The 27,161-nt window shown below is 39.4% G+C and overlaps 1 protein-coding gene across 1 annotated transcript in view; it reads left to right on the forward strand.

Moving 5' to 3' along the window:
* SPTLC2 (serine palmitoyltransferase long chain base subunit 2) overlaps positions 1-27,161 on the forward strand; it is a 97,891-nt gene that overhangs the window by 2,416 nt on the left and 68,314 nt on the right. The window contains exon 2 of the mRNA XM_037503772.2: positions 23,249-23,443. Within this exon, the coding sequence (XP_037359669.1) occupies positions 23,249-23,443 (195 nt within the window). The remainder of the gene's footprint in view (positions 1-23,248; positions 23,444-27,161) is intronic.

A 27,161-nucleotide genomic window follows, 5' to 3' on the forward strand; every position in this document is an offset into this window, starting at 1 on the left:
TTGCGTTTACCTTCACATAGGAGTTCTCATCATCCCTAATAACTTAGCATTTGGAGGCATATTTCTTCAGAGATTGCCGACTAATAAGGTAAAGACATATCAGGTTGCTAAGATAAAATTTAAGAATCTGTAGGACTCTAATGACTGTTTCAGATATATTTGTGGAAAAGTCCACACAAGGCAATGTGGTGGCATTTGAAAGACTGGTCTAGTGGAATGCCCTAAAATTTTTATTAGGGCTGCAAGAGCCTTTCTAGAAAACAATTTCCCACAAGTCCCTTTAAAATATATTCTTTAGGTGTGTAGCTTTGTAAGCTAATATGAGAACTGTTGTCTTGCAGGTTGTTTCCTTTTTCTTAAGCAAAGGAGATTTTGGTAATTTTGTGAGAGCAAGGGTATCTTATCTTATTAACTTCATTCCCCAGCATTATTTGTCTTTCGATGATTAGGATAGCAGTTAGAAACTTAAAAGATTCCTTTCAAGAGTTTCTGGTTCCGGGCCTCCCCAGTGACGCAGCGGTTGAGCGCTGGGTTGTGAAGCTGCCTGCAGCCTCTGCAGCGCTGGTTCAATCCCCGGCTGCTCCCCAGCCCCTGGAGAAGGGTCCCACATGGTGCGCAGACCTCTCCTGCCGCCCTCTGCTCCCCACTCTGGCTCTAGTGATTTCTCTTACCCTCCCGCGCTTCTGACTGTACCAAGTGCTTGTATAAATAAATAAATAAATAAATCTTTAAAAAAAAAAAAAAAAGTTTCGGGTTCTGTGTTTGAACTCCTGGATTTGGGTTGAGTTCAAGTAAATACGTCTTGTAGTAGAAATGGTGTATGAACAGTAAGACATTTCTGCTTATTTTCTGTTTTTCCTCCCATCTAAAAAATTGTGGTGGGGCCTCCCTGGTGGCACAGGGAATTAAGGCACCGCACTATGAGGCAATCCGAAGCCTCAGCAGACAGCATGAGTTTGATCCTGGGCCTGCCAGGGAGCAACCTACATGGCGAGGCAGACCTCTCCTCTCTTGTCCACTGCTCCCCAGTGTATTTCAGTCAGTCTGCCTGTTCTCTTCCCCGCTCTGTCTCTGGTGAATCCTCTCATCCCCCACATCTCTGGCCTACACCCCAGCCCTTGTATGCATAAATAAATTTTAAAAATTGTGGTAAATGAAAAAATGAAATATATATTTTAAACATTTTTGAGTGTAGAGTTGAGTGATACTAAATACATTCATAGTGTTGTGCAACCATCACCATCATCCATCTCCGGAACTTTTCATCTTGTGAAACTGAAACTTTATGAAACAGTAACTCTTCATTCTTCCTTTCCTCATTCCTTGAAAACCACCACACTTCTGTCTTAGTGAATTTGTTCTAAGTGATTGATATAGGTGAAATCATACAATGTTTGTATTTTTGTAATGGAATCTTTTCATTTAGCTTAGTGTTCTCATGACTTATCCTTATAGGAACATGTATCAGAATTCCTTCCTTTTTAAGGCCGAACAGTGTTCCATGGTATGTGCAGTCATGCATTGCTTAACTTTGATGTTTCAGTCAATGATGGACCAACTATATGACAGTGGTTCCACTGTACCATACTGCCAAGGTGTGAGTGAGTAGGCTAGTGCATGTAGGTTTGTGTAATTACACGCTGACATTTGCACAATGGCAGCTCACCTAGTGAAGCATTTCTCAGAATGGAGTTCTGTTGTTCAGCGGCTAAACATGACGGTCTCTACCACTTTTTGCTTAATCTATCATTGGACACTCAGGTTGCTTCCATGTGTTAACTGTTTGAACTATGCAGCTATGAAAATCTGTACAAATCAGTGTCTCTTCAAGACTCTGGTTTCACTTCTTTTGTGTGTATACCCAGCACTGGAATTAACAGATTATATGGTGATTCTATTTTTAATTTTTAGGGAAACCACCATACTGTTTTCCCCAGCAGGTGTACTGTTTTTATATTGCCATCAACATTGCACAAGGCTTCTAATTTTTCCACATACTCACCAGACACTTGTTTTTTTGTTTGCTGTTGTTTATTGATAGCTAATGAGATAATAGGAAAAAAATACATATTTGTGTATGCCCCTGGTTCCTGGCATAGAGCTTCTGAAACATGTAATACTTCCTAAGTGCTAAGTGCATTGGGAACATCTTTTCTTCTAATATCTGACTTTTGACTAATTCCTGACATACAGTTTCTAAATCCCTGGGAATTTCTTGGGTGATTGTTATCTTTTGTTTCAATGAGGTGACTTTTGGTGGGCTCCTTGGTGGGGGGCCGGGGGGAGGGGGCTGGTCACCAGAAAGACCAAAGCATGATTAGAAGTTTGGAATTTTCCAGAGAGAGGAGAGACGTGGGGAAATGGAGTTAATGATTGATCGGTCTGTGTAATGAAACGGTCATAAAATTCCCCAAAGTAAGGGGTTCACAGAACTTCCAGGTCGCTGAACAGATGGAGGTGCTAGGAGAGTAGCATGTGACTTCCCATATACCTTGTCCTCTGTATCTCTTCCATCTGATGTTTGTATCTTTCACCATTATCATATTCTTTTATAATAAGCTGCTGAATAATAAGTTATTCTTTTCTTGAGTTATCCGTACTGCCCTAGAAAATTAGTGGAATAAGAGGAGGAGGTCCTGGGACCTCCCTTTTATAGCTGATAGTTCAGAAGCACAGCTAACAATATGGACTTTGCCGTTGACATCTGCAGTTCATTGGGGAGGCAGTATCTTGTGGGAGGGAGCCCTAACCTGTGGTATCTGATTCTATCTCTAGGTAGATAGTGTCAGAATTGAATTAAACTCTAGGACACCCAGCTGGTGTTGCAGAACTGCTGGGTGGTGGAAAAAAGACCCAGACTTGACATCTGGTATCAGAAGTGTGAGTGTGGTGGTAGTGTGAGTAAAGGGGAAATACCACGGGAACAGTGGGGATTTGCTTTTACTGTTTTTTAATGATAGCAGACACAAAGTTTTCACAAGGAAGACTAGTAATAAAGCAGTAATCCTTCCTCTGCCATTCAACAAAGTGTCAGCTTTTATTTGAAGTAAAAGGTGGCAATTACCATTAGGGAAATTTTGAGAAAGTTAGAATTGGAAGCTTTGGCAGAATTAGAACTGGAAGGAACCTTTAGGGGTTTATGTAATTAAGTCCTTTTATCTCTTTGTAGGACTTTATTAAAACTAATTTGAGAGATGAGTCTACCCTACTTTTAAAGACCTCTGGAGGATTTGCAGGAAACTTTCTCAGCAGCATGTTGCAGTGTTCAGAGATCTTAATTACCACGAATTTCTTACTGTGGATTTAACATTTCATGAAATAAATGCTAGAGTTTGGTCACACTGGAAATATACTGTTGTTTTTTTTAATTTTTAAAGCTCTTTTTTCCAACAGCCCCCCCCCATTTTGAGCGCATATGTTGTTTTTTTAAATAGAAATTTTGATTGGAACACATTTTACCTTCCTTAATTAGCTAATGAATATGAAAGGAAAAAAAAATCCATCTTTGAAACAGTTTTGAACTTTTCTTTCCTAAAGTAGTAGAAAGGTAAGCGCTTTCTAGCTGCCAGAAGAGATGAGATTTTTATCTTAAGGAATTGGAGCACAAGTTATGTTCTTGTTTAAAATAAAAAGCAAGCAAAGTAGAAAGGACAGTGTGGGTTATACTGCTTGTACTTAGAAGGAAGCAAATGAATAATAAAGGGTAGTTTACTAAATAGCCACTAGTTTTTGTTTCCACCAGAAGAAACAGTAACTGAAAAGAAGTTAGTTATGAGACAGGAACAAGGGGAGTAGCTAGGATGGCCAGGATACCTACCTGTTCAGTTTTCTCAGGACCTGAGACAGGCAACTGAAGGAAGATCTCCAGGCTTTGCACAAATTATGTTGTAACACAAGTTACAACTTGTAGAACTAGATTTTTGTTTAAAATGCTAGTTGCTCCAAGGGGAAGGACATTTCCATTCCTACTGGCTGGATAATGGTAGATTCCAAATTCATTTTAGGTAGTCAGAAATCCTCTTTAATAAAAATTCTTGGGAAATGAGACCAATATTTAATAAATAAGCCACTTTTATTCTTAAGGTGCTATTTTAGAACTTGGATATTCAGCGAAGGCGAACTCACCCACTTTTTAAGGTTGGCCTAGATGTTCTAGGAACCTCAGTTGCTGCTCTGAGCAAGATAGTTAATTGGTTGAGATTCAATTAGATTCAATTTTTGAAAGAAAGAAGCAGTGTTTATTGGCAGAATAGGCAATTGAGAGGGATGGGTAGAGGCTGTGTTTGCATTCTGAGTGGGTGTGCCTGCCTTAATTAAATACGTGGTTTGTAGCTTCAAAAGTCAGTTGCCTTCTGAATAGCTTCTAAGACAGCTACTGTAATATAATTTATAGTTTGTGACTGATTAAGCAAGTAAATGCATTTCACCCATTTAACCTTAGAAAATTTATTTCCTGTTTGGTGTCTTTAGGACTACTTTGAAGATCCATTATGAAGGTTATAGTGACCATTTTTCCTTTTGTTTTAAAATAATTTTAGCTCCTGATTGTAGAACTTATACATGTATATATAATCCCAGTTGTTGGAGGTTCTTTTTTTAATGTGGTCTGCTATAAGTCAGTCTGCTGCTTTCTGATATTTTCTTTTCCTTTTTGTTTTTAAGATTTTATTTATTTTTGCATAGAAGAGCTGGGCTGTGGGCCAGAGGTGTGGGGGGGAGGGGAGAGAGGATTCACCAGACAGAGTGGGGAGCAGAGCAGGCAGACTGACTGAAATATACTGCTGAGGGGAGCAGCAGGCGAGATAGGAGAGGTCTGCTGTGCCATCTGTGGGTTAACTTTCGGCAGAGGATTGAACTCAGGCCTTCATGGTGAGCTGTCATGGTGATAGCGCTGACTGAGACTTGACCCCTCAGCCACCAGGGAGGTCCTGCTTTCTGATATTTTCTCAGTATAGTGTAACATGAGATGTACTGAGACTATGAGTATGATCTACCTTTACTCCAACTACCACATATCTGAGCTTGGGAAGATAGTGATTTTTGTAATCTGGAAAGATTTGAAACTGCTATACAGATAAATACTGCCCTGTCAAAAGTGAAGGTTTGAATTATTCTAATAATCCGCTTGCTGTAATTGGTAAGTCCCTTCAGCAAACATCTGAGCTTGTACTATTTGTGTTATGACTGGTATGTAATAGAAATCTAGAAATCTTATTTGAATGAATGGGTAGTAGTTGAAGCCATACGAGTTGGTAGATAGAAGTGGAGACGCTAGGGATGTTATAATGGGGAATCATAATGTTCCAGGGAGGACGCTTGCACCACTGCAGAAGGTTGATTAGGCAAGAACAGAAGTATTAGGAGGCCGAGCAAGAGTAAGCAGTATCTGGGTGGCAATAAACCCAAGACTAATAACAGTACTCAGGACCACTTACTAAGCCAGGCTCTTTCCCAGCTTCTTTACTTGCCTGATTTCACAAGGGCCTTGCTAGGTGTGTGTGTATATATATATACATATACATATATATGTGTATATATATATATGTATGTGTGTGTGTGTGTATATATATATTTTAAAGATTTATTTATTTATGCACACTAGAGCTGGGGTACAGGCCAGAGATGTGTGGGGAACAGAACAGGCAGACTGACTGAAATACACTGCTGAGGGGAGCAGCGGGCGAGACAGGAGAGGTCTGCTTCACCATGTGGGTTGCTTCCTGGCCAGGGATCAAACTTGTGCTGCAGAGGCTGCAGACAGCTTCATAGTGCAGTGCCCTACACCTTGAGCCACCAGGGAGGCCCCTTGCTAGGTTTATTTTGTCCTCATTTTTACTAGAAGACTGAATTCCAGACTGTGTTAAATAACTAACTCAGTAATACTATCAGTAGAATATCAGTTGTGTTCAGGTTTGTCTTTCTTTGTCGTAACATGGGATTTGGAAATTCAGAACTTAATGGCAACTTTTGAGGTGTTTACTAGAAAGGGATGTCAGAAGATTTTATCTCTTGAGAGCTGATTGTGGAGGCTAGTCTTTTCCTGGAATTTTACTGAAATGTACTAACCTCTCCCTACCACATATCACACATACTAGAGAAAATAGTTTGGGGCTTTGGGCTCTTCACACAAATTATTCCACTTTCTAAATGTTTATTTCCAGAAGTGTCCCCTTTTTCAGCAGGCAAACTTTGAAAAGAAGGAAGTCCACATTTCTTCTTACAACCAGAACAGGTTTCTTAATTTTTGCCCACAGATATCTCATAAGGAATAGACTCAGTGGTGTTTTCCAAAGCTAGCCATAAAACAGATGGGTATTTTACCTTCCTGCTTTCCTACTGAGAACTCAACATGGAGCCTTGTGTGTGTCACGGCCCAGAACACCTTAGTTCAGTGGCGTCCCCAGCATCTGCACTGTGAGGTTCTGCACAGAGTTCTGTCCTCACCTGCCACCCATGGCTCCTCATAGCACTTCATGTCTCCAGAGAAGTATCGGGGTAACGGGCAGGTGTAATCAGGACACTGGAGACAGTGCTGCTCTGCGTGGGTTCTGCGTCTTCACCTGAGCGCTCTCCCACCTCTGACCTGCTCTGGCCTTGGAACCTCAGCCCCTCAGCTCTGGGCTCTGGTCTCGCAGCGGGCAGTTTCCCTTCTCTGGGAATACTGGCACACAGGGCGGGCCCTGGGGTCACACTGTGGAGTGGGACTGGATCTCCTGGGTTACAGGTGATGGAGATGGGGGTGGGCACCTAATGCCACAGTGGACCCAACAACCCTTTTCTCATGGGAGTTTAACATTTCAGTGGGGAGTGTTTGCCTGTAAGTAGAGTAGCAGCTGTATGATATTCCTTATCAGAGTTTGCATACCTGAAAAGGCCTCCATTTTTTAGTTTTAATAGAAAATGTTTCTGAGACATTTGCATGTTTTCAATAAAATAAGAAATGGACATATATAGTGTTTATCTTGAATGTAAATATACTTTCATGCTGTTTACTAAAAAGATAGGAGTTCTAGAAAATTAAACCTATCAAACTATAAATAAAATAAATATCTCCTGAAACTTTAGAACCCAAAGATAGCCATTATAGCATTTTAATGTATATCCTGCATATACATATGGATGTGGTAGAAGGGAGGGTGGCACAATTTTACATTTGAAACTCATACTTAACACTAAAATTTGTATTTAATATCATTAGTATGTTCTGTCATAGACAAATGTCATTCTTTTAAAAGTTCATAAATTCCATAATACAAATAGTGTAATTTAACTAATTGCACCCATAATGTGTAGGCTTTCCCCCACTGTGTACATCTGTATACATCTCCTCACACTTTCGATGTTTTTGTACATTAGATTCCAATCGTAGTATCATTCTGTAAAAACGATTTGTAAATTTAAAGATGTCAGAGATATTTTTAAGAGTTTGATGACTTCTGGGCCTCCCTGATGGTGCAAGGGGTTAAGATTCAACCTATGAAGCTGTCCGCAGCCACTGCAGCCTGAGTTCGAGCCAGGGAGCTACCCACATGGCGCAGCAGACCTCTCCTTTCTTGCCCGCTGCTCCCCTCAGCAGTGTATTTCAGTCAATCCAGCTGTTCTTTCCCCACTCTGTCTCTAGTGAATCATCTCACCCCCCTGCAATTCTGGCCTATACTCCAGCTCTTGTATGCATAAATAAATAAATCTTTTTAAAAAAAGTTAGATGACTTCTGAAGTGCAGGTTATGAGAACCAAACCACATCTTTAAACAATTGAAACCACTGTCTCAGGCATTGTATTCTTACACAGAATCATCTTGGCATCCCAAATTGCACTGGTGAAAACATGTTTGCAAATGTCAGTTTTCTTAAATTGATCCTAAGGCAATGAAGTTAAAATCCTACCTTCCAAGTGTTTTTTTCTTTATTTCTCTTCCTCCCTTTTTCCTTCGTTCTTTCTTGACAAACTGACTAAAAGTACAAAAGCAAAGGACCAAGAAGAGCCAAGGCACTTTTGAGGAGTCACTTTTATTAGGTAATAAGATTTACCATAAATCTCTAGTAATTTAGGCAGAGTGATTTGATCAAACAATAGGAAAAAAATGGAACCAAATAGAAAACCCAGAAAGAGCCTCCCCTGGTAGCGCAGCAGTTGAGCGCTGGGCTGCGAAGCTGCCCACAGCCTCTGCAGCTCCGGTTCTATCCCCGGCCACCAGGCGAGGGTCCCACATGGCGCGCAGACCTCTCCTGCCGCCCGCTGCTCCCCTCAGCAGTGTCCTCTGTCTGTCTGCCTGTTCTGCTCCCTGCTCTGGCTCTGGTGAATTCTCTCACCCTCCCGCGTTTCTGACTGTACCCAGTGCTTGTATAAATAAATAAATCTTTAAAAAAAAAAGAAAAGAAAACCCAGAAAGAGAATGCATTGTGAATATGGATTTTGATAGATAATGGCAGTAGCATTTAAATCAGTGGGGAATTTTCTTTTTATTACTTGTTCTGACACAAATAGTTTTCTATGTGGGAAAAAAAATGGATCCCCACTTCATACCATTCTGTAAAATCAATTTTAGGTAGTTAGATATTCAAATATGAAAACCACAAAATGTGAAATTCTAGCATCTAGCAGAAAATATATATGCTTTAAAGGATAGAATGATTGTTCTAAAACCACCAAACCACAAACTAAAGGTTGATAAATTAGATCAAAACTTCTGTATGCATTAACATCAGAAAGAATAAAATGTTTAGGAAAAAAATTAATAGGAAATGTATAATATGTGGATACTGAAAATTGCAAAATGTTGTTGAAAGAAATTAAAGAGAATCTAAGTACACGTGAAGAGATGCACTTAAGGACTGAAAGAGTTAATACTTTCCAAATTGACCTATAAATTTAGTTAACCCCTATCAAAATTCCAACTTGCTTTTTTAGAGACATTGGCAAACTGGTCTTGAAATTCATATGGAAATGTAAGAAACCCATGATAGGCAGAGTCTTAGAAGGCACAGCTTATCCTTATTTCAACACTCACGTAAAAATTCAGTAATCAGGACAGTACGATATTGTCGTAGGATAATACCTATAGGTGAATGGAATGTAATTGAAAGTTCAGAAATAAACCCTTATATTTATTGTCAGTTGGTTTTCTGCAGAAGTGTGAAGACAATTCAAGGGGGCGGAAAGGATGACCTTTTCAACAAATGTTATGGAGGCAACTGGATATCCACATGCTTGTGAACTAATTTGGATCCCTACTTCACAACATATACAAAAAAAATGGGGGGGGGGTGACCTAAATGTGAACTATACCACTAAATCTGTTGAACAGAATTAAAGTTTCCATGTGACCCAGCAAATCTATTCCTTAGAGAAATGAAACAAATGCAAACACAAAAACTGGTACATAGTATTCATAGCAACATTAATAGTAATAACCAAAAAAGTAGGAGCTTTCCAAATGTCCATTAACTGATGAATGGATAAACAAAATAAGGTAGATCCATAAAGTGGAATTTTATTCAGCAATAAGAAGTTCTGATACACGCCACCATGATTATGAAATGTTCAGTGTAACAAACCAGACACAAGAACCCATATGTATGATTCCATTTATATGAAATGTCCAATGTAGGTGAATTCATTGTAGGAGTTTTCCCTGGCTTCGGGGAAGAGAAGAATAGAGAGTAACTTCTAAAAGTTGCGGAGTTTCTAGGGTGATGAAAATGTTCTACAATTAAGTTTTAATTTAATTTTAATGCATCACACCAAATACAATAAAACTACTGAACTTTTTACTTGGTTAGGGTAGATTTAATGGTATGTTATTAATTATAGCTCAGTAGGACTATATTTAAAAAACAGAAGCCTTCTGCACAAGATAACACTACAAACAACACCAAAGGTGAAAAAATAAGCCCTGGACTTGAAGGAAATATGGAATACATCACTGATAAAGGTTTAATATCCAGACTATAAAGCCCTACAAATTATTGAAAAATAAGCATGCAGGCCAGTAGAAAATGGGTAAAAGACGAACTGGCAGTTCACAAAAAAAGAAACTTGATTGGAAAATAAAGATATGAATATGTTCATTCTCACTAGTCATCAGGTTATCACTAATTAAAATGAAGGGATAGGGCCTCCTGTTGAACACTTGGTTGCGAGGCTGCCCGCGGCCTCTGCAGCACCAGTTCGATCCCCAACCACCGGCGAGGGTCCCACCAAAAATAATTAATTAATTAAATGATGGGATACTCCCATCTTTACCAACTTGAAAGTTATAAAGTTTGACTCATTAATTGTTGATACTGTTATGTAACAATGAGAACTTGTGTATAGGTGCTCTTAATACATATTGGTACAACTGCTTTGAAGAAACAGTTTGTTTCTAGAAAAGTTTTATTATATGTATTCATGATGATTGCCCTACTATATTTAGGCACCCATCATAACAGTCATACAAATAAATAATTTTCTATAATAGATCAAGGCAAGCTGGAGAATTTGAAAGTGATTGGGAGGTTTGCACAGTGACCCACAGGTCAGAGGCATCAGCATGCAGTTCCTGGGCTCACAGTGCAGCTTGTCACTGTGTCCATCTCTCAGATTGCTCTTACTCCACTTCATGCCTGGGGTCTGGAAGATGATGGGGCTGTACCTCTTAGGAAATTTCACTTTGCTGCTCCTGCTCAGTGGTCAGCGGGGTATGCTTCTGTGTGTGTTTTCTTCCACTTAACTGAACCTGGCAGAGTTAACATTTTTATGTCAACCCAGTGTACACTTAATGTGTATATATTTTATGGAGATTACATATTTTAAATATAATACATATATAACCAAAAGTTTTATAAATCAGGGCTTACACTGAAACGTGCAACAAAGTCTGGTTATATTCTGAATTACTCAAAGTTTTAATTGAAAGTTTAAAAAATGATCACAAACCTGTAAATTGATATCAGGATTCATGGGTAGGTTGTAATCCACACTTTGAACACTGTGTTAATTTGCTAGGGCTGCCATAACAAAGTACCAAAGACTGGGTTGCTTAAGCAACTCTTAGTTCTAGAGGCAGTCTGAGATCATGGTGTGGGCAGAGTTGGTTTCATTTAAGGCCTCTCCCTTTGGACTTATAGATGACCAATGTCTCCCTGTGTCTTCACATGGTCTTTCCTCTGCATTCACATTTCTTATGAGGAGAGCAGTTACAGTGGATTAGGGACCAACCAATGACCTCATTAATTATCTCTCTAAAGGCCCTCTCTCCAAATACAGTCACAATGTGAGGTATCAGGGGTTGGTTAGAACAGATGAATTTTGTTGGTGTAATTTAGCCCACAACAGTTTTCCCAAGAGATCACACTTAAGGAGACATGTTTTAGAATGTTTACTGTAAAAATGTAATAAAAAATTGGAAATAATCTAGTTGTCTATAAGTAGAATGGCAGACAACATTAAGACCACTATGGCACACCACACAATGGAGTACTGTACAGCAGCGAAAATGAATCTAGTTATATTATCAACATATATAACTTAGAAGCATTGTTAAATAAAAGCTGCAGAAAGATACAGTATGTATGACATGTAAATAAGGAGTAAATCATGCGGGGAAATAATGTATTGTGCATGGCTGTATAATAAAGGTATTTTTTTCTTAATGCATGGGGATGATAAACACCAAATTGAGGGTAACTCATACCTCTTAGGAAGAAGGAAACTAACACTTCCATGGGGCAAACTTCATAAAAGGATTGGGGGAATCATTTAAGTAAAAGTCAGATCAGGACATGCTCCTGGTGACTTCCAATCCCTAATAACAAAACAGAGTTTCTGTTGGCTTACAGGGCCCTGTATCATCTGGCACTCTCATACCTCTCTTACTTCATATCCTGCCAAGTCACTGCACTGGAGCCCAGCCTTTCTGTTCTTCCTGGACACATCAAGCATACCTGCGTCAGGGCTTTTGCCCTTATAGATGCCTCAGCCTGGAAAACTTTTTTCGTAGTTCTCTCTCCCACTCCTTATTCTTACTCACCCTTTACCTCCTTCAGAGAGGTTGATCCTGTCCACCCTGTCTAAAGTGCTCTCCCTCCTCCATGTTTTTTTCCCTCTGGTTATAGCATTTATAACTGCCTGACATTTTTATTGTGTATATATTTTCTCATTTATTGTCTGCCTCTCTCCATGGAGTGTATGCTACTGAATCTAGTGCTCAGATAATGCTTAGCTCGTAGTAGAGGCTCAATAAATATTAGTGGAGTAAATGAAAGAATGAATGATGTTAGTGTTTCACTTAAGGGGAAAAAATGATCTAAAGCATATGTGCTAATTGATAAATTTTAGTGGGTGTCGGGTATATCTTTATCTCTATTTTTAAATTATAGTATATTTTATATGAACTTGCTGGTTGACAAATACCAGTTTACCAAAATAATGTTATAACCATAGAGTACAAACAAGAAATTATACAAACAGATGATTAAAAATTGTAGGGACATCCTGAATGTTCTTACTAGTAAGGGAACAGCTCATTAGAAATAGGAAAAGGAGCAGCGATGTGTTTGCTGGCCTGGAAGTGCACAGACATACTGTCTAGTATATTATATTGCCTTTGCATTAGGTCTTCCTCAGCGGCAGCATTGCTTTCTCATTGTCTTATGAAGGGTTGCAGGGGGTGTGAGTTGGTGCTTCAGAGGAGGAGAAACATGTCAGCCCTGACTTCCTGCCATACTTCCCTTTGAAATCTTGATTTGAAATGCCAAGGAGCTGAGCTGAGAAACCCAACCTGTGATCACTGATTAGACTTAGTCTCAGTGCTCCCTGTTGGAGGCTTCTGCGGCATGGGCTTGATTGCCTCCTGTGTAAGGTTGACTTGTGTTCAGGCAGCAGAGGCAGATTATTTCTAGGACTGTTAAATTACTTAGTGCTAATTCTGGTTTCCTAAAAGCAGGCATTTTCTTAGCCAAGGAACTCCTGTGGCTAATAATATGAATAGTCAAAATGAACAGGAAAGATGAGTTTAAAGTAAAATTCTAATACTAAGCCACTCACGATTTTAAAACAATCAGATTAAGTTGTAGTACCTCTGAAATATTAAAGGAAAAATCGATGCATAGAAAATTTCAGGAATATGACAAAGAAATAGCAGTAAAAAGGAATGGAATGACCTGCGATTTCCAACTTTGAGTTTAACTTTCTTGTGACTGTGGACAAATTGCTTAATCTCCTTCCCTTGGTTTTGTCAGTTAGTCACGTGAAGAGGAATGGTAAGACAACTTGAAAATCACTTGTAAGAGAAATGCCTCTCACTTTGTGTGCATTTTGCATCCTGCATATTTAAATATAAGTCCTTTTAGATTCCTTAAAATAGTTTCTTATTCTCATCTCAAAAACCTTGTTGATCTTTCATCCTTTTTCTCTTGGAAAAGCACTTGCAGAATTGATAGAATTATTTATTTGTATTAGTTATAAAGAGTTGACACAGAGATAGAAAGGAAATATTTGTTGGGTGAGTAGGGAAAAATATATATTTATGATGATTTTGAGCTTCTTGGCAGAATGGAGCTCTGGGTTCCTAGAAGAGGTGCCGCGGACCAGCCCAGCGGTGGCGGGAGATTGAGACAGTCTCAGGGATTGAGTGAGAACGAGCAAAAGGTGGTCGAAGGAATTAAGGCGGGGGACAAGAAAGAATGACACACAGACACACTCAAGGGAGAGTGAAAATCTGAGTGTAATTTGCTCAAATCATTACGCATATTTATACATTTTTCAAAAGGCATTAGGTCACACAAAATCTATTTTTCCAGCATAACAATGTTTCTTTTTACCTAGGCATAGAACGCAATTTTCTAGCTAATGGTTTACAAGTTGCTAAGCATATGTGTTTACAATATGTTTACAATGCGTTTCCTGAAACTGATTTTTACATATATAGAAAAAGTCAGGTAAGAAAATAGTATAATTATGGACAAGTTGCTAAGTTACTACTTATTCAGAAACAATGACTAACTGGTTAATGGTTAAACTGCTTTGTAGGTAATTCCATCAGGCTTGTTTGTAGGCAACGCTCTTAGCAGCCTTGTTTTCAAGCAAAGAAGGGGTTTTTTTACTGCGGGCTTATTGCCTAGATTGGGCTTATAGGCTTGTAGGCCTTGTTAGATCTGAATGCCAAAGTTTATTATGATGAAGCCCCTCGGGGACTGCGCCTGTCTTAGGTCGTCAGGAGTCACAGACATGAGGCTGGCCAGTGCCTTCTTTAGTCTGCCCCGGATCTTACCCGGCATTGACTGTCCAGTCTAGTGCACAAGGGAAGAGGGTCTTACGTACTCTATTTGTGAGCATCCACAGTACAGCCACTCTTTATTTCATCCAATTACTGGCGAGCAATGGTGGCAACAGTGGCATTGCCAACCATGGAGGCAGGAGTTGCCACAAAGAGGCTTTGGTGTCAGAAAATTATTTCTCTCGTTTTGGAAATGTTAAAAATTTAAACAGAAGGAATCATCACTTCTGAACAAATGAAATGAAAGGGAGGGAAGATAAAGTTGGGAGAGCTGTCTCCAGATAGGGCAGTGCAGAGCAATGGGAGGAGGCTGTGCTGAATGCAGTGTATATTGCCTTCCCTCAGTCACATTCCCTTCCTGCCTCCTGGGTTAGCAGACGTTTTTGAGTGATTGCTGGACATCGTCTGTAAAAGACCCACAGAGACTAATTTAGTCAGTGTTGTCTTCGCATTTTGCTCTCTTAGGCAGAGATGGTGAGTGGCTCAGCACCTCCATCTAACCAGGGATTGGGCTGGATGGGGTGAGACTGAAGCTTTAGGTAGATTGAGTCCACTCAAGTAAGCCCAGTGTCTCGAGGGTGGGATCCACGTGTGTTTGTTACAGGCCCCTCCTTCTAGTATGATTTTATCTCCTAAGCGTTGTGAGATTGTGGTTGATTTCAAGTCACTTTTCTAGTCCAGTCCTCCAGCTTCTCCAATACTTGGTAAATGTCCTGTGCAGAAAACTAGACTTGTGTCTGGGGCTCTTATAGATTATCTATCATAACAGGTGTACAGCTGTCATGAGCTCCACTGGTTTTTCCTCTCTCCCTGAGTAGTTCTGCCAATGATATGTTCAACTGTGATTAGTTCAGGCTCAAAATGCAAATTCTACCAGGAGAAAAAGTGGCTAGCACTTTTAGCTCTCCAAGAAAAGACCTTTCCCTCTCTGGAATTTTAGTTCATGTTGTCCTCTTTGCTTTTCACAGAAGTTAGCTCTTCAGTGTCTTAATTTAAACCGTTCCTTGTTTTGAATAATCTGCATAGTTTTATCTGGTTCTGTCAAAGTGATGACTTTCTTCTATTAACTCCAACCTGGAAGCAGACATCTCAACTTGTTTTTTGTTTTTGTTATAAATGATAAAAATTAGGTTGTTTAAAAAAGAAATTTTTCTTTTAAGTCTAGAAGTAGACAGTAGTTCTGGGTAGTTTATCATTGCTTTTTACCTGTTCTTCATTCTTTTAGATGCTGCCTTCATTAGCATCTGAATCTTCAAATACACATAGGTCACAGGTAGAGGAACAGGAAGTGGAGGGAAAGCAGTGGTTGGTTTTAAGGGCTGCGTGTAATTCGGCCTTCTGTTCACTGGCTGTTAGCCAGAATTTCATCACACTGCTCTAGGGAGGCTGGGAAATGTCCACTAGCTGTGGCCATGTGCCCAGCTAAAACAGAGAGGTTCAGTTAGAAAAGGAGAGATAAGGAGACTGTGTCCTGAGGCCCAATTGGATGTTTCTGCCACAGTGGGGGTATGACAAATAGCTAGAATTTTTTTCCAGTCACTTTTCCTAAAATCTTCTATTAAATAATCTATTATTTCCCTTTTGGTTTGTTATTTCTCTTACTCTGAGAGCGTTAGCCTTGGTTAGTGATTATGAACATGTTCTCTGCAGTTAGATAATATTAGCAGACAAGTGCTATCTCAGTCTTGATTTCTGATTTTCTCTTGCCCCATTTTTTTTTTTTTTTTTTTTTTTTTTTTTTTTTTTGTGGGACCCTTGCCGGATGAACCGGCGCTGCAGAGGCTGCAGGCAGCCTGGCAGCCCAGCGCTTAACTGCTGTGCCATCAGGGGAGGCCCTCTCTTGCCCTTTTTAAAAATTCTAGTTCTGATCTTTTTATTTTTGGTCTATCTTCATATGTATTAAGTTAGACAGGAGCAGGAAATTTGAATCTGATTTCTCATAGTACAGGAAAGTACTTACTTAAAATTTTGAAACAGGTATCCATTATGCTAGGTAGGATAGTAAGCAGTATTCCAAACTCATGCAGTTAACAAAATTGGGAGCCATTAAAATATTTTTACTGAAGCCCTAAAGTTTGCAGGATATGCTAATGTATACATTCCCAGTAAGTGTAGAAAAGAAGTTCTAAGAGATTTCAATAATAAATCTTTATTTGGGGCCTCCCCTGGTGGAGCAGGCGGTTGAGCGCTGTGCTGTGAAGCTGTCCGCAGCCTCTGCAGCGCCTGGTTGATCCCAGCCGGTGGGCGAGGGTCCCACATGGCGCTGCAGACCTCTCCTGTCATGCCAGCTGCTCCCCTCAGCAGTGTATTTCGTCAGTCTGCCTGTTGTGTTCCCCGCTCTGTCTCTGGTGAATCCTCTCACCCTCCCGTGCATCTGGCCTGTACCCCGGTTCTTATTTAAAATAAATTAATCTTTAAAAATAAATAAATAAAATAAAATCTTTACCTGTTAAGTTCTTTCCATTGAGAGTAAAAGGAATTGGCTAGCTGAATAAACAAAAAGGTGATTTAGTACAAGGACAATAGGTAAAGGAGAGTATGAGGAAGAATTGATGAGCAGCTAAGTCTTGGGAAGGCAGAAACTAGCTCTGCATTTGGGACCTCACCAGCAGTTTATGGAGCTTTATTCTGGAATAATTGGAGGTTCAGTGCCCTTCATACTCTCCCCACTGAGGTGTTACACCCTGTGAGGGAGGAGTTATTGGGTCCACTGTGGCATTAGGTGCCCACCCCCGTCTCCATCACCTGTGAATCAGGAGATCCAGTCCCACTGCACAGTGTGACCCCAGGGCCCACCCTGTGTGCCAGTATTCCCAGAGAAGGGAAACTGCCCGCTGCGAGCCCAGAGCCCAGAGCTGAGGGGCTGAGGTTCCAAGGCCAGAGCAGGTCAGAGGTGGGAGAGCGCTCAGGTGAAGACGCAGAACCCACGCAGAGCAGCACTGTCTCCAGTGTCCTGATCACACCTGCCTGTTACCCCAGTACTTCTCTGGAGAAGTGCTATGAGGAGCCATGGGTGGCAGGTGAGGACAGAACTCTGTGCAGAACCTCACAGTGCAGATGCTGGGGACGCCACTGAACTAAGGTGTTCTGGGCCGTGACACACACAAGGCTCCATGTTGAGTTCTCAGTAGGAAAGCAGGAAGGTAAAATACCCATCTGTTTTATGGCTAGCTTTGGGAAACACCACTGAGTCTATTCCTTATGAGATACCTGTGGGCAAAAATTAGGAAACTTGTTCTGGTTGTAAGAAGAAATGTGGACTTTCCTCTTTTCTAAGTGTGCCTGCTGTGTAGGGAGAGAGGGAAATAGGTCCGGGCTTGGTGTGACTGGGCACTTGGTGTGAGTGTGGTGGGATATATACAGTTGCTGACATGAGAAACTGCACACCTGAAACCTACACAACGTTACAAACTAAAGTTATCTCAAAAGGAAAAGAATAAAAACTAAAAAAAAAAAAAATTTGCCTGCTGAAAAAAAGGACACTTCTGGAAATAAACATTCAAAATGTGGAATTATTTATGTGAGGGCCACAAAGCTCCAAACTATTTTCTCTAGTATGTGTGGTATGTGGAGGAGAGAGCTAGCACATTTCAGTAAAATTCCAAGAAAAGACCATTTCAGCAGAATTCCTTTTTAAGAACAACAGAATAAACTATGGGTGTGGAATGGAAGTGATTACTCAATGGAAAAGACATGATAATAGTCCTTTGATTGCTAAAAAGTAATTGCTGGCTCATACTAGCTGTTATTTTTTAAATAATTTTTGAATTTATCCAAAGGTGGGCAGGATCTGTGATGATAGGGCTGGTATTGTTTTCTTACTGTAATGTGCAGCCGGGTGTGCTTATTTGCTTAAAGAAACCAGGCTCTGTGATTTTCTGTTTATATTAGAAGTGTATGCCTCTGCTTCCCAGTAATAACACCCCACCCCTTCTATAAGGGCACCAGTCACCTCAGTGGGTTCCCCCTTTAATGACCTACTCTAAACCTGATTACCTCCCAAAGGTTCCACCTCCAAATCCCACCACATTGGGGGAGAAAAGAGGGATAGAACTTCGACATAGGAATTTGCTGGGGGAAGGCAAACTTCCAGCTATAATATTCTGCCCATGTGCTGCCCCCCTCCACCATTCATGTCCTTCTTTCATCCAAAACTGTGTGTTGTATTCTAGTAGCCTCCACTAGCATCTATTCTGAAATTCAAAGTCTTATCTAAATATCAAAATCTGGTATGAGTGAGTCTACAGTTCCTGAGACAGAATTCCTTTCCACCATGCCATACGTGAGAAATGAGAAAGAAGAGTGGGTCTGAACTAAGCTCAAAATTTAGCAAAGCAAATTTCGTGAGATGTTAATCCTCAAGAATAATCCTCTTTGGAAATGCAAATGGCCAACAATTATATGAAAACATGTTCAAAAAGTTTTCTTATACAGAGAAATGCAAATCAAAAGCTTCATTCACAATGAGGTACCACCTTACACCAATGAAAATGGTACATATTACAAAAGCTAGCAACAACAAGTGTTGGTGAGGATGTGGAGAGAAAGGAACTCTCCTAAACTGCTGGTGGGAATGCAAACTGGTCCAGCCACTATGGAAAGCTGCTTTGAGGTTCCTCAAACTACTAAAAGTGGAGCTACCTTATGACCCAGCAATTCCACTCCTAGGGATCTGCCCGAAGGACACAAAAACATTGATTCAAAAAAATACCTGTACCCCAATGTTTATTGCAGCACTATTTATAATAGGTAAGACATGGAAACAACCCAAATGCCCAAAAATAGATGACTGGATCAAGGAGTTATGGTATATATACACTACATGGAATACTTTTTAGCAATCAAAAAAGATAAACTCATGTAATTCAGAGCAACATGGATGGAGCCAGAAGGGATTATGCTCAGTGAAATAAGCCAGAAGGAAAAAGAAAAGTATTGGATGGTTTCACTTATAGCAGGAATATAGGCGAGACAAAGCATCAGGGAAAAAAATAATAAAAAAACAAAATTAACAGGCAACTATAAATCAGAGACATTCTGCGGGGGGGAGAGGATCAAAACAGGGGAGAGAACCCCGGTGGCGCAGCGGTTGAGCACTGGGTTGCGAAGCTGCCCGCGGCCTCTGCGGCGCCGGTTTGATCCCCGGCTGCTCCCCAGCCGCCGGAGGAGGGTCCCACATGGCGCGCAGACCTCTCCTGCCGCCCGCTGCTCCCCTCAGCAGTGTACTTCGGTCCTTCTGCCTGCTCTGCTCCCTGCTCTGGTGAATTCTCTCACCCTCCCGCGCTTCTGACTGTGCCCAGTGCATGTATAAACAAAATGAACAAATAAATAAATAAAACATGCCTCTATTAAAAAAAAAATTTAAAAAAAAAAAAAGGGAGAGAAGAACACAAGGGACTATGGTGATGGTGCATGGGTGACTTAGTGGTAGGAATTTTACGGGGACTGCACCTGACAGGAGAAAGCAAACTTTGTACAAAAATGAACAATGATGTAAATATATATAAATAAATAAATTATTAAAAAGAGATTAATTCTCTTTGGCTTGATGCTTTGTGCTCTAGATCCACTGTGGTGGGGTCATGTCCCTCTAACCCCACCTTATGCTCCAGGCAGCTGTTGCATCTTGAGGGGATGGTTCCCTCCATCTTTGGCATTGAGAAGGGAGCCCAGAAAATCTCTGAATCACCTTTGGAGTCATTCTTTCATTGTATTGAAAGTGCACAATCATAGCCAAACAGGTGCAGGATCCTGACCTGTGGTATCTAAGATACCTGACAGCCTCTTCATGTGTTGCAGTCCATGGTTGTAAGCATGAGATAGTTCCACAAGGCTTCTGAGCAAGTACACAGCAGCATCCCGCTTTCTGCTAGCCCTTTTCTTCACCTTCTCAGGCAACTGCTTTTCATTTTAGAAGATTTTTTTGGTGTTTGGTGTTTACCTCCATTTTTCTAACTTATATGATTATATTTCTGTTCTGTTTCAATTTTGGATATTGTATACTTATTTACAGTTGGATGTTTTTTATTCCTCTGGAGAAGATTCTTTTCAGAAAGTCTGTCAGGAAGTTTGGTGTGACTAGAAAGATAATTAATTAGTGTGGGGTGGGAGGGTCTTGGTGTCAGGGAGACCAAAGGCGATGGAGGATGTTGCTGTAGTCCACTGAAGTAAGTGTTGAAGTTTTGTTTGCTTTTTTTATTAAGGAATAGCGTACCTAGAGTCAGGTGTGGAAAATATGCTAGGTGTTCAGCCACACAATTTTTACCTGTGTATATACCGTGTGTCCAATACCTCTCTCAAGATAGGTATATTTCCAGACTCCTGAAAATTCCCTGGTACTCCATCACACAGTCTTGAACTATGGCATAAAAATTCACTACTAGTTCTCCATGGAAGACAGAAAATAAGGTGGAGCTAAAAAATGATGCCAAACTTGGGAGACTGGGTAGACTGGATGTTGATGCTGTCAACCATGTGTGTAGTGCAGCAGAGGATCAGGTTTTAATTGAGGGAGGAGTTAGGATGGTGAACAGTTTTCAAACTTGTTGATGTCTAAGTGGAGCTTATAGGAAGCAAGTGGAAATGTAAATTTGTAGTTCTGGGAAAAAATTGGGGATTGAAATGTGGATTTGTGCCTCCTCCTCATGTAAAATCTATTTGAGAACTAACAAGTAGATGAGAATTATCTCATCATCATTAGGTTATCTTTGAGATAACCTAAGATTATGATGATAGATATATGTTTCTTTTTTCAATAGCTCTGTTTTGGGCCAAATAATGAATAAATCAGTGAGAAAATGCAGTTCGAATGTTTTAAAAATAAAATAACTAAAATTTAGTAACGTGCATACCAACCAGATTGGTTAAGAGGGTTATAAGTAAGAAGTATGCTTCTTTCCCCCAGTCCATTCCCAACTCTAATTTCTTTTTTTTTTTTTTCATTTCATTTTACTTTAATTAAATTTGCTCACCATTTACATGTCTATATAACTTTGGGGCTAAATTTTTACTCCTCCGTATGTGTACATGCTTCTCACCCACCACCAAACCTCCCATGCCAGTGCACTGTCCCCTTCCTTCCCCTATCCCCTCCTCCCTCCACATTGTTTCCTCTGCTGCTCAGTACATTTTTCACTTCAAGGTCCATTCTTCTGATCCAAAGGTATTGTTTCATCTTTTTAGTAGCCGAGTAGTGTCCATTGTCTATATTCCACATTGTCTTTTTTTGGTCTTTAATTTTTTTTAATGAAGTACCATTGTTTCATATCCTTGTTAATCCTTTGATAGTATAGAATTTCTCCCCTCAGATGTGGACACCATGGCTCTCCCACCACCAAAGCACCCATAGTCCTGCTCATAGTCTATTGCACTCCCCTCCACCCCATGCCTCCGCTCAGTGGCCCACTTTCAAGGGTTGGTTTTAATGTTTGTCTTTGACTCTTAGTTTGGTTTCTCTGTATTCCACATAGAAGTGACTCCATCCAGTCAGTGTTTAATCTTTCTTTTCCTGGCTTATTTCCCTCAGCATAATCCTTTCCAGCTGCATCCATGTTGCTGCAAATGGCATGAGTTTGTTTATTTTTTGATCACTGAATAGTATTCCATTGTGTACATATACCACATCTTACCCAGTCATCTGGTTTTTGGCACTTAGGTTGATTCCATATCTTGCTATTGTAAGTAGTGCTGCAGGATCCCTTTTGAAGTAGTGTTTTTGTATTCTTGGAGTAGATAGCTAGGAGTGGAATTGCTGGGGTGTATGGCAGATACGTTTTTATACTTTTGAGGAACCTCTACACTGCTTTCCTTAGGGGCTGCACAGGCTACATTCCCACAAACAGTGTTAAGCGTTCCTTTTCCTCCGTACCCTCACCAGCACTTGTTGTTTCTCTGTTCTTAATAGGGACCATTCTTATTGGTGTGAGCTGGTATCCCATTGTGATTTTGATTTGCATTTCCCTAATGGTAAATGATGATGAACATTATTTCATCCTACTCCAATTTCTGTTTCCTGCCAGACAGTGTTAATATATATTATGTTTATGACTCATCTTTTGATTATGTCTTTCATTATTGCTTTGGTTAGAAGTGGCCTTTCAAATGCTTAATAAATATGGTTGGCACCCACAGGCACAATAGATAACAAAATGGCTTATTTGATTTTTACCCTCCCCTTGTCCTGTAAAGTATTGTGTGGTAATATGCTTTAGTCTGGTCTGAGAAAGAAAATCTTCCTTTGCATTCAAAGAAAAAAATAGTTTAATTAGACATACTTTGTTATTCATTATATTTTCTTTTGAGTAATAATATTAACACATGGTGAAAGTGTGGAGTAAAAGGAATCATCCTGCACTGTTTGTGGGAATAAACTGGTCAGCTATGGGAAACAGTATATAGAGATTTCTCAAAACATTAAAAATAGATCTTATGAAGATAAAAATTTTGCACATCTTTGGGGTTCTCAGACTTTCACCTGTCTGAAATTGGCATATTATCCAGTCCACTCTGGCTCTTTACGATTTTTTCATGAGACCAAATTACTTTAGATATAAGACATTGTTTTTAGGCAGCCCCTTCTCCCTGTTTTTCTTTCTTTCTTTTTCATTTTATTTATTTATTTATTTTTACATCATTGTTCATTTTTAAACAATATTTGCTTTCCCCCCCCCCAGTGTAGTCCCCATAGAGTTTCCCTCCCCAAGGCACCTGTGCATCATCGCCTCAGTCCCCTGTGCTCCTCCCTCCCTTCCTCTGATTCCTCTCTCTCCTCCTCCCCTTGTCTTTCTTTACTGTTCATCTGAAGTATTTATAACTTATAAATTATTTCTGCTGAAAAAATGTATGCCCTGCTTAGATTATAGTAGTATTTTTAAAAAACGATTATTTATACAATTCTGAAGGATTATGCAAATCTCTCAGGATATAGAATTTTAGCAGCAATCTTTATCTTAACATGAATGAAATAAACATTTTTAACTTCCCTTGTAGATCCATCATGTTTCACAAAATGGAGGATTATATAAAAGACCATTTAATGAAGCTTTTGAGGAGACACCAATGCTGGTTGCAGTGCTTACTTATGTGGGGTATGGTGTACTTACCCTCTTTGGATATCTTCGAGATTTCTTGAGGCATTGGAGAATTGAGAAGTGTCACCATGCAACAGAAAGAGAAGAACAAAAGGTAATTGTTAGAGTCTTTGATTCTGAAAATGTAGCCTTTTATAGAAAGTTTGGTATTCTCATTCATTTTTTTCCTTTGGGTATATATTAAAACAAAAATATTCCACATTTAGTTAAATGAAAACATTCCACAAAGAAAGCTGAAAACACAATTAAAGGCATGGAAAAATTATAAAGCAATAAACATATTTTAAACTTAATCACCATAAGAACCACTTCCTGTTTTGTTTTTTTTTGGGGGGGGGAAAGCAAGCTAAAAATTCACAAGTTAAATAATATTTTCAAAATGTTTAGTTCAGATCTTGTATATGGACATTGATCTGTGAAGTGCTAAAAACCATGTTCTTTCTGTTCAAGATACCATGCTGTATTTATCCCAGCTGTGTCTACAGTCTTCTGAAAAGATGGTGTTCTTTAACACTCATGATGTGTTTTCTCACAGACACATTGTACATAGATGTCTGGTTCTCAGATCAGCACATCTCCCCAAAGAAATAAGCCCTAAATCAGAATGTGGTTGAACTTTTCTGTTTACAGTAAAAACAATATTGCTTAGTAATAGTAAGCAGAGATGATAATGGTTGTCTCTGGGGAGGAAGACCTCATTCACTTCACTTTCCTCAGTATGCTGCTTTGTGCTCCGGAGCCTCCAGAGCTTATATGATGTAAACATGTATTACCTGTTTAAGGTGCAGGTGAAAATGCCTGATTTTACTAAAACAGACTCCTTTGTTCCTAGCATGTACAGTATGGAAAGGTTGTCCTCCAGCCCAGGGAATATGCTAGGTTAGAGAAGACATTCAGCATTGAGATCCTTTTTCTCCATTATACCTTGCTTACTTTTGTGGGGTTTTGGAGGAGAAAGGCAGGTCTCTTGGCAGCTAGGTCACCTCTGAGAGAGGAGCCAGTAAACATTAGGAATGGGTGTCAGGTTTTTTTGGGGGGGCACGAGGAAACGGTCATCAAGACACCTGGGAGAGTAGATGACCTCGGCTGCTAGGAAGGAGGCCAAGACCAGTCAGTTTAGGGATTGAGGATTCTGGTCCAGGGAGAACTCAGGATCAGGCATTCTTCTCATCTCAGCCATTCTGCACCCATCCTAACCCCAGCAGTTCAAGTTGGCCATCCTACTCATTGCCCTAAAATACCTACAAGTAAATTTCATTAAGAAGATATTTTTTACAGTCCATGCAAAATTCTGCTTTCAGAACTTGGTCCAATAAGTCCAGTTAATTTTCATCATTGATAATTGCAACAAACTAAAATTTTTCTTTGTTTTTCCTTTTTTTCTATCCCCGTGCATTTTAAATAGACTTTTTGGCTAGAGTGCATCCTTCATAGGTTGATGTTTTTTACATCCCTCAGGTATAGCTCACTTACTCTAACGTAGCTTACTGTCCACTTAATAGTGTTGCAGTTATTTGTTTCCAGGTCAGTATCTTCCTATTAAGCTGAGTTGGTGGTGGTTGTAACTGATGGGAGCTAAAACTTTGTTCACATATTCAAACTAGAAATTCTTTATCTACAGGACCCTCTCGTAACGGTGTCAGGACACCATGGTCATCAAATAATTGATATGGAGAACTGGCGGTATGGGGATGCTGACTGCAGTGTAGACAGCTTTCCTGACTGAGGGCATTGTGTAGGCAAAGCATGAGGAATGTTTGGGAGGACCTGGAATACGGATGTATGAGAAACTGTTTTTAAAAGTCTTACTAAGAAGTTTGGTAAGCAATGAGGAGTCACGCGTAGTTTTTGAGCAGGAGAGTGATTGTAGAGTTTGCCCAGCAGGTCCTCTGTCAGTGTGTGATTAATACATGAATCAAATGATGAAGAGACAATTGAATTACTTTATGAATGAGTACATTAATTTTGGAACTTGTATCATGTTTCCAGGGAGCAAATGAACCAAGCATTGGCACTGTCCAATGCTTTTAACTTTGTATAAAAAAAACTTAGAGTATCTTGATTTTATGATTAAGTAGTTTCTAATGTTTTGAAGAAACAAATACTGCAACCGTACAGGTCTTAGCAAAGCACCATACAGGTAGTTAGTACTTGAGTTATATGCAGATGTAGAATAAAAAGGTAAACTGAGTTAGCAGAGGGTTAACCAGGAAATAATTTTTGGATGAATAGGAGGAAATAGATGCCACTATAGTTTGTTGGAGGAGGATTATACTGATTTATTCAGTCATCAGTAGGATTTTCACAATTGATAGTGTTAGTAGTGGAAACAGCTAAAGTCTGCCATTTTCTTACAAAAATGTGCTATTAAAGGAAAAGAAAGGGTAGATTATGGTAGATCATGTTTGTTTTCTGATGCCAGATTAGATGTAGTGAGGGGGGAAGGCAAATATTAAGCTAGATAAAGGGAAAGGGAAAATACTTGTTTGTTAGGGATCATAAAATACAAATATAACATTGCTACTTCCTCATTTCACTGAGTGAGTGGTGTTCATAACCACATCCTTATTTTCTTCCTCATTCCATTACAACGGAGAGTCCATTTTATGTGTTCGTGCTAGTTTTTCTTCATATGTTGCTCTGGGTGCAACTGAACTACATGGTTTTACTAATAAAAATGAGTTAACATGAGTTTGTTCTGTTTTACATGAGTTGCATATAATTCTTGGGATTTTTCCCTGCTCGATCCTCTGTTATTAGTGGTGTTTTGGGCACGAAGGTTGTTTTTCCCAGTCCATCATTTATTTCTTTTTTATGTAAGGTGACTCTAATAGTACAGAAACATGTACTATGTGATAGAGCAAAAATTGAGTTAATAAAAATGTTCTAATATTCAGGTAGGAAATAAAAAGAAGTCTAAGCAGTAAATTATGGGAGGTAGCACACACTTAACTAAACTTAAGGCTAACTTTTTTCCTGTCTAGTTTGCTCCTGGTTAAATATTCAAAAATGTAAGGGATAGGATACTAAGCAAAGGGACTTTTATATGTTCACATACCTGAGGTTTAAAACTTCAAGATATAAAAGAAGGAAGTAGACTGAAATATATTAATAGGAATCCTGGAAGGATTTTATTCTTGACCCCTTTCAAAAGTAGCTTACTAAGAATATTCTGATAACTGTCATTTTGGCAGTATTTTTTGAAACTGTTTTTCTGATATATTAAGCTGGAGAATTGTCAGTTGATTTCTTGTTTTTAAATTCTGTGGATTTAAAACACACTTCTTACTCTTTTATGGTGTGTATGTATGGTATGTGTGAAGCCCTGGGCAGAAATCATCTTTTTAAGCAGCTTTTAAAAGATGTAACATACATACCATAAAAGTCACCTATTTTAAATGTATAGATTAATGACTTTTAGTATTATTTACAAAGGTGTGTAGCCAGCACCGTGATTTAATTTTATAACATTTTCATTATCTGAAAAAGAAATCCTGAGCCCATTAGAGTCACTCCTTTCTCTTCTCCATTCTAGGCAATCTTGAATCTTCTTTCGGTCTTGGGACATTTCCTGTTAATGGGCTTATATAGTATGTGCCCTTTTGAGCCTGGCTGCTCTCTTTTGGCATGTTTTTGAGGTTCATCCATGTTGTGTATATTTCAGTAATTTTTTACTGCTGAATCATTACATTGCATAGAGCAGTCATCTATTTTACTTTTATTCCAGAAATTCTCACTAGTAAGAAGTCATATCCAGAATAAATCTTTTAAGAGTTTTGTAGTACATTATCACTTTACCCTTTTGTACTAGG

The sequence above is a fragment of the Talpa occidentalis genome, unplaced genomic scaffold, assembly GCF_014898055.3.
Source record: "Talpa occidentalis isolate TD23 unplaced genomic scaffold, MPIMG_talOcc4v2.1 talOcc4.11, whole genome shotgun sequence".
In the NCBI taxonomy this organism is placed as follows: Eukaryota; Metazoa; Chordata; class Mammalia; order Eulipotyphla; family Talpidae; genus Talpa; species Talpa occidentalis.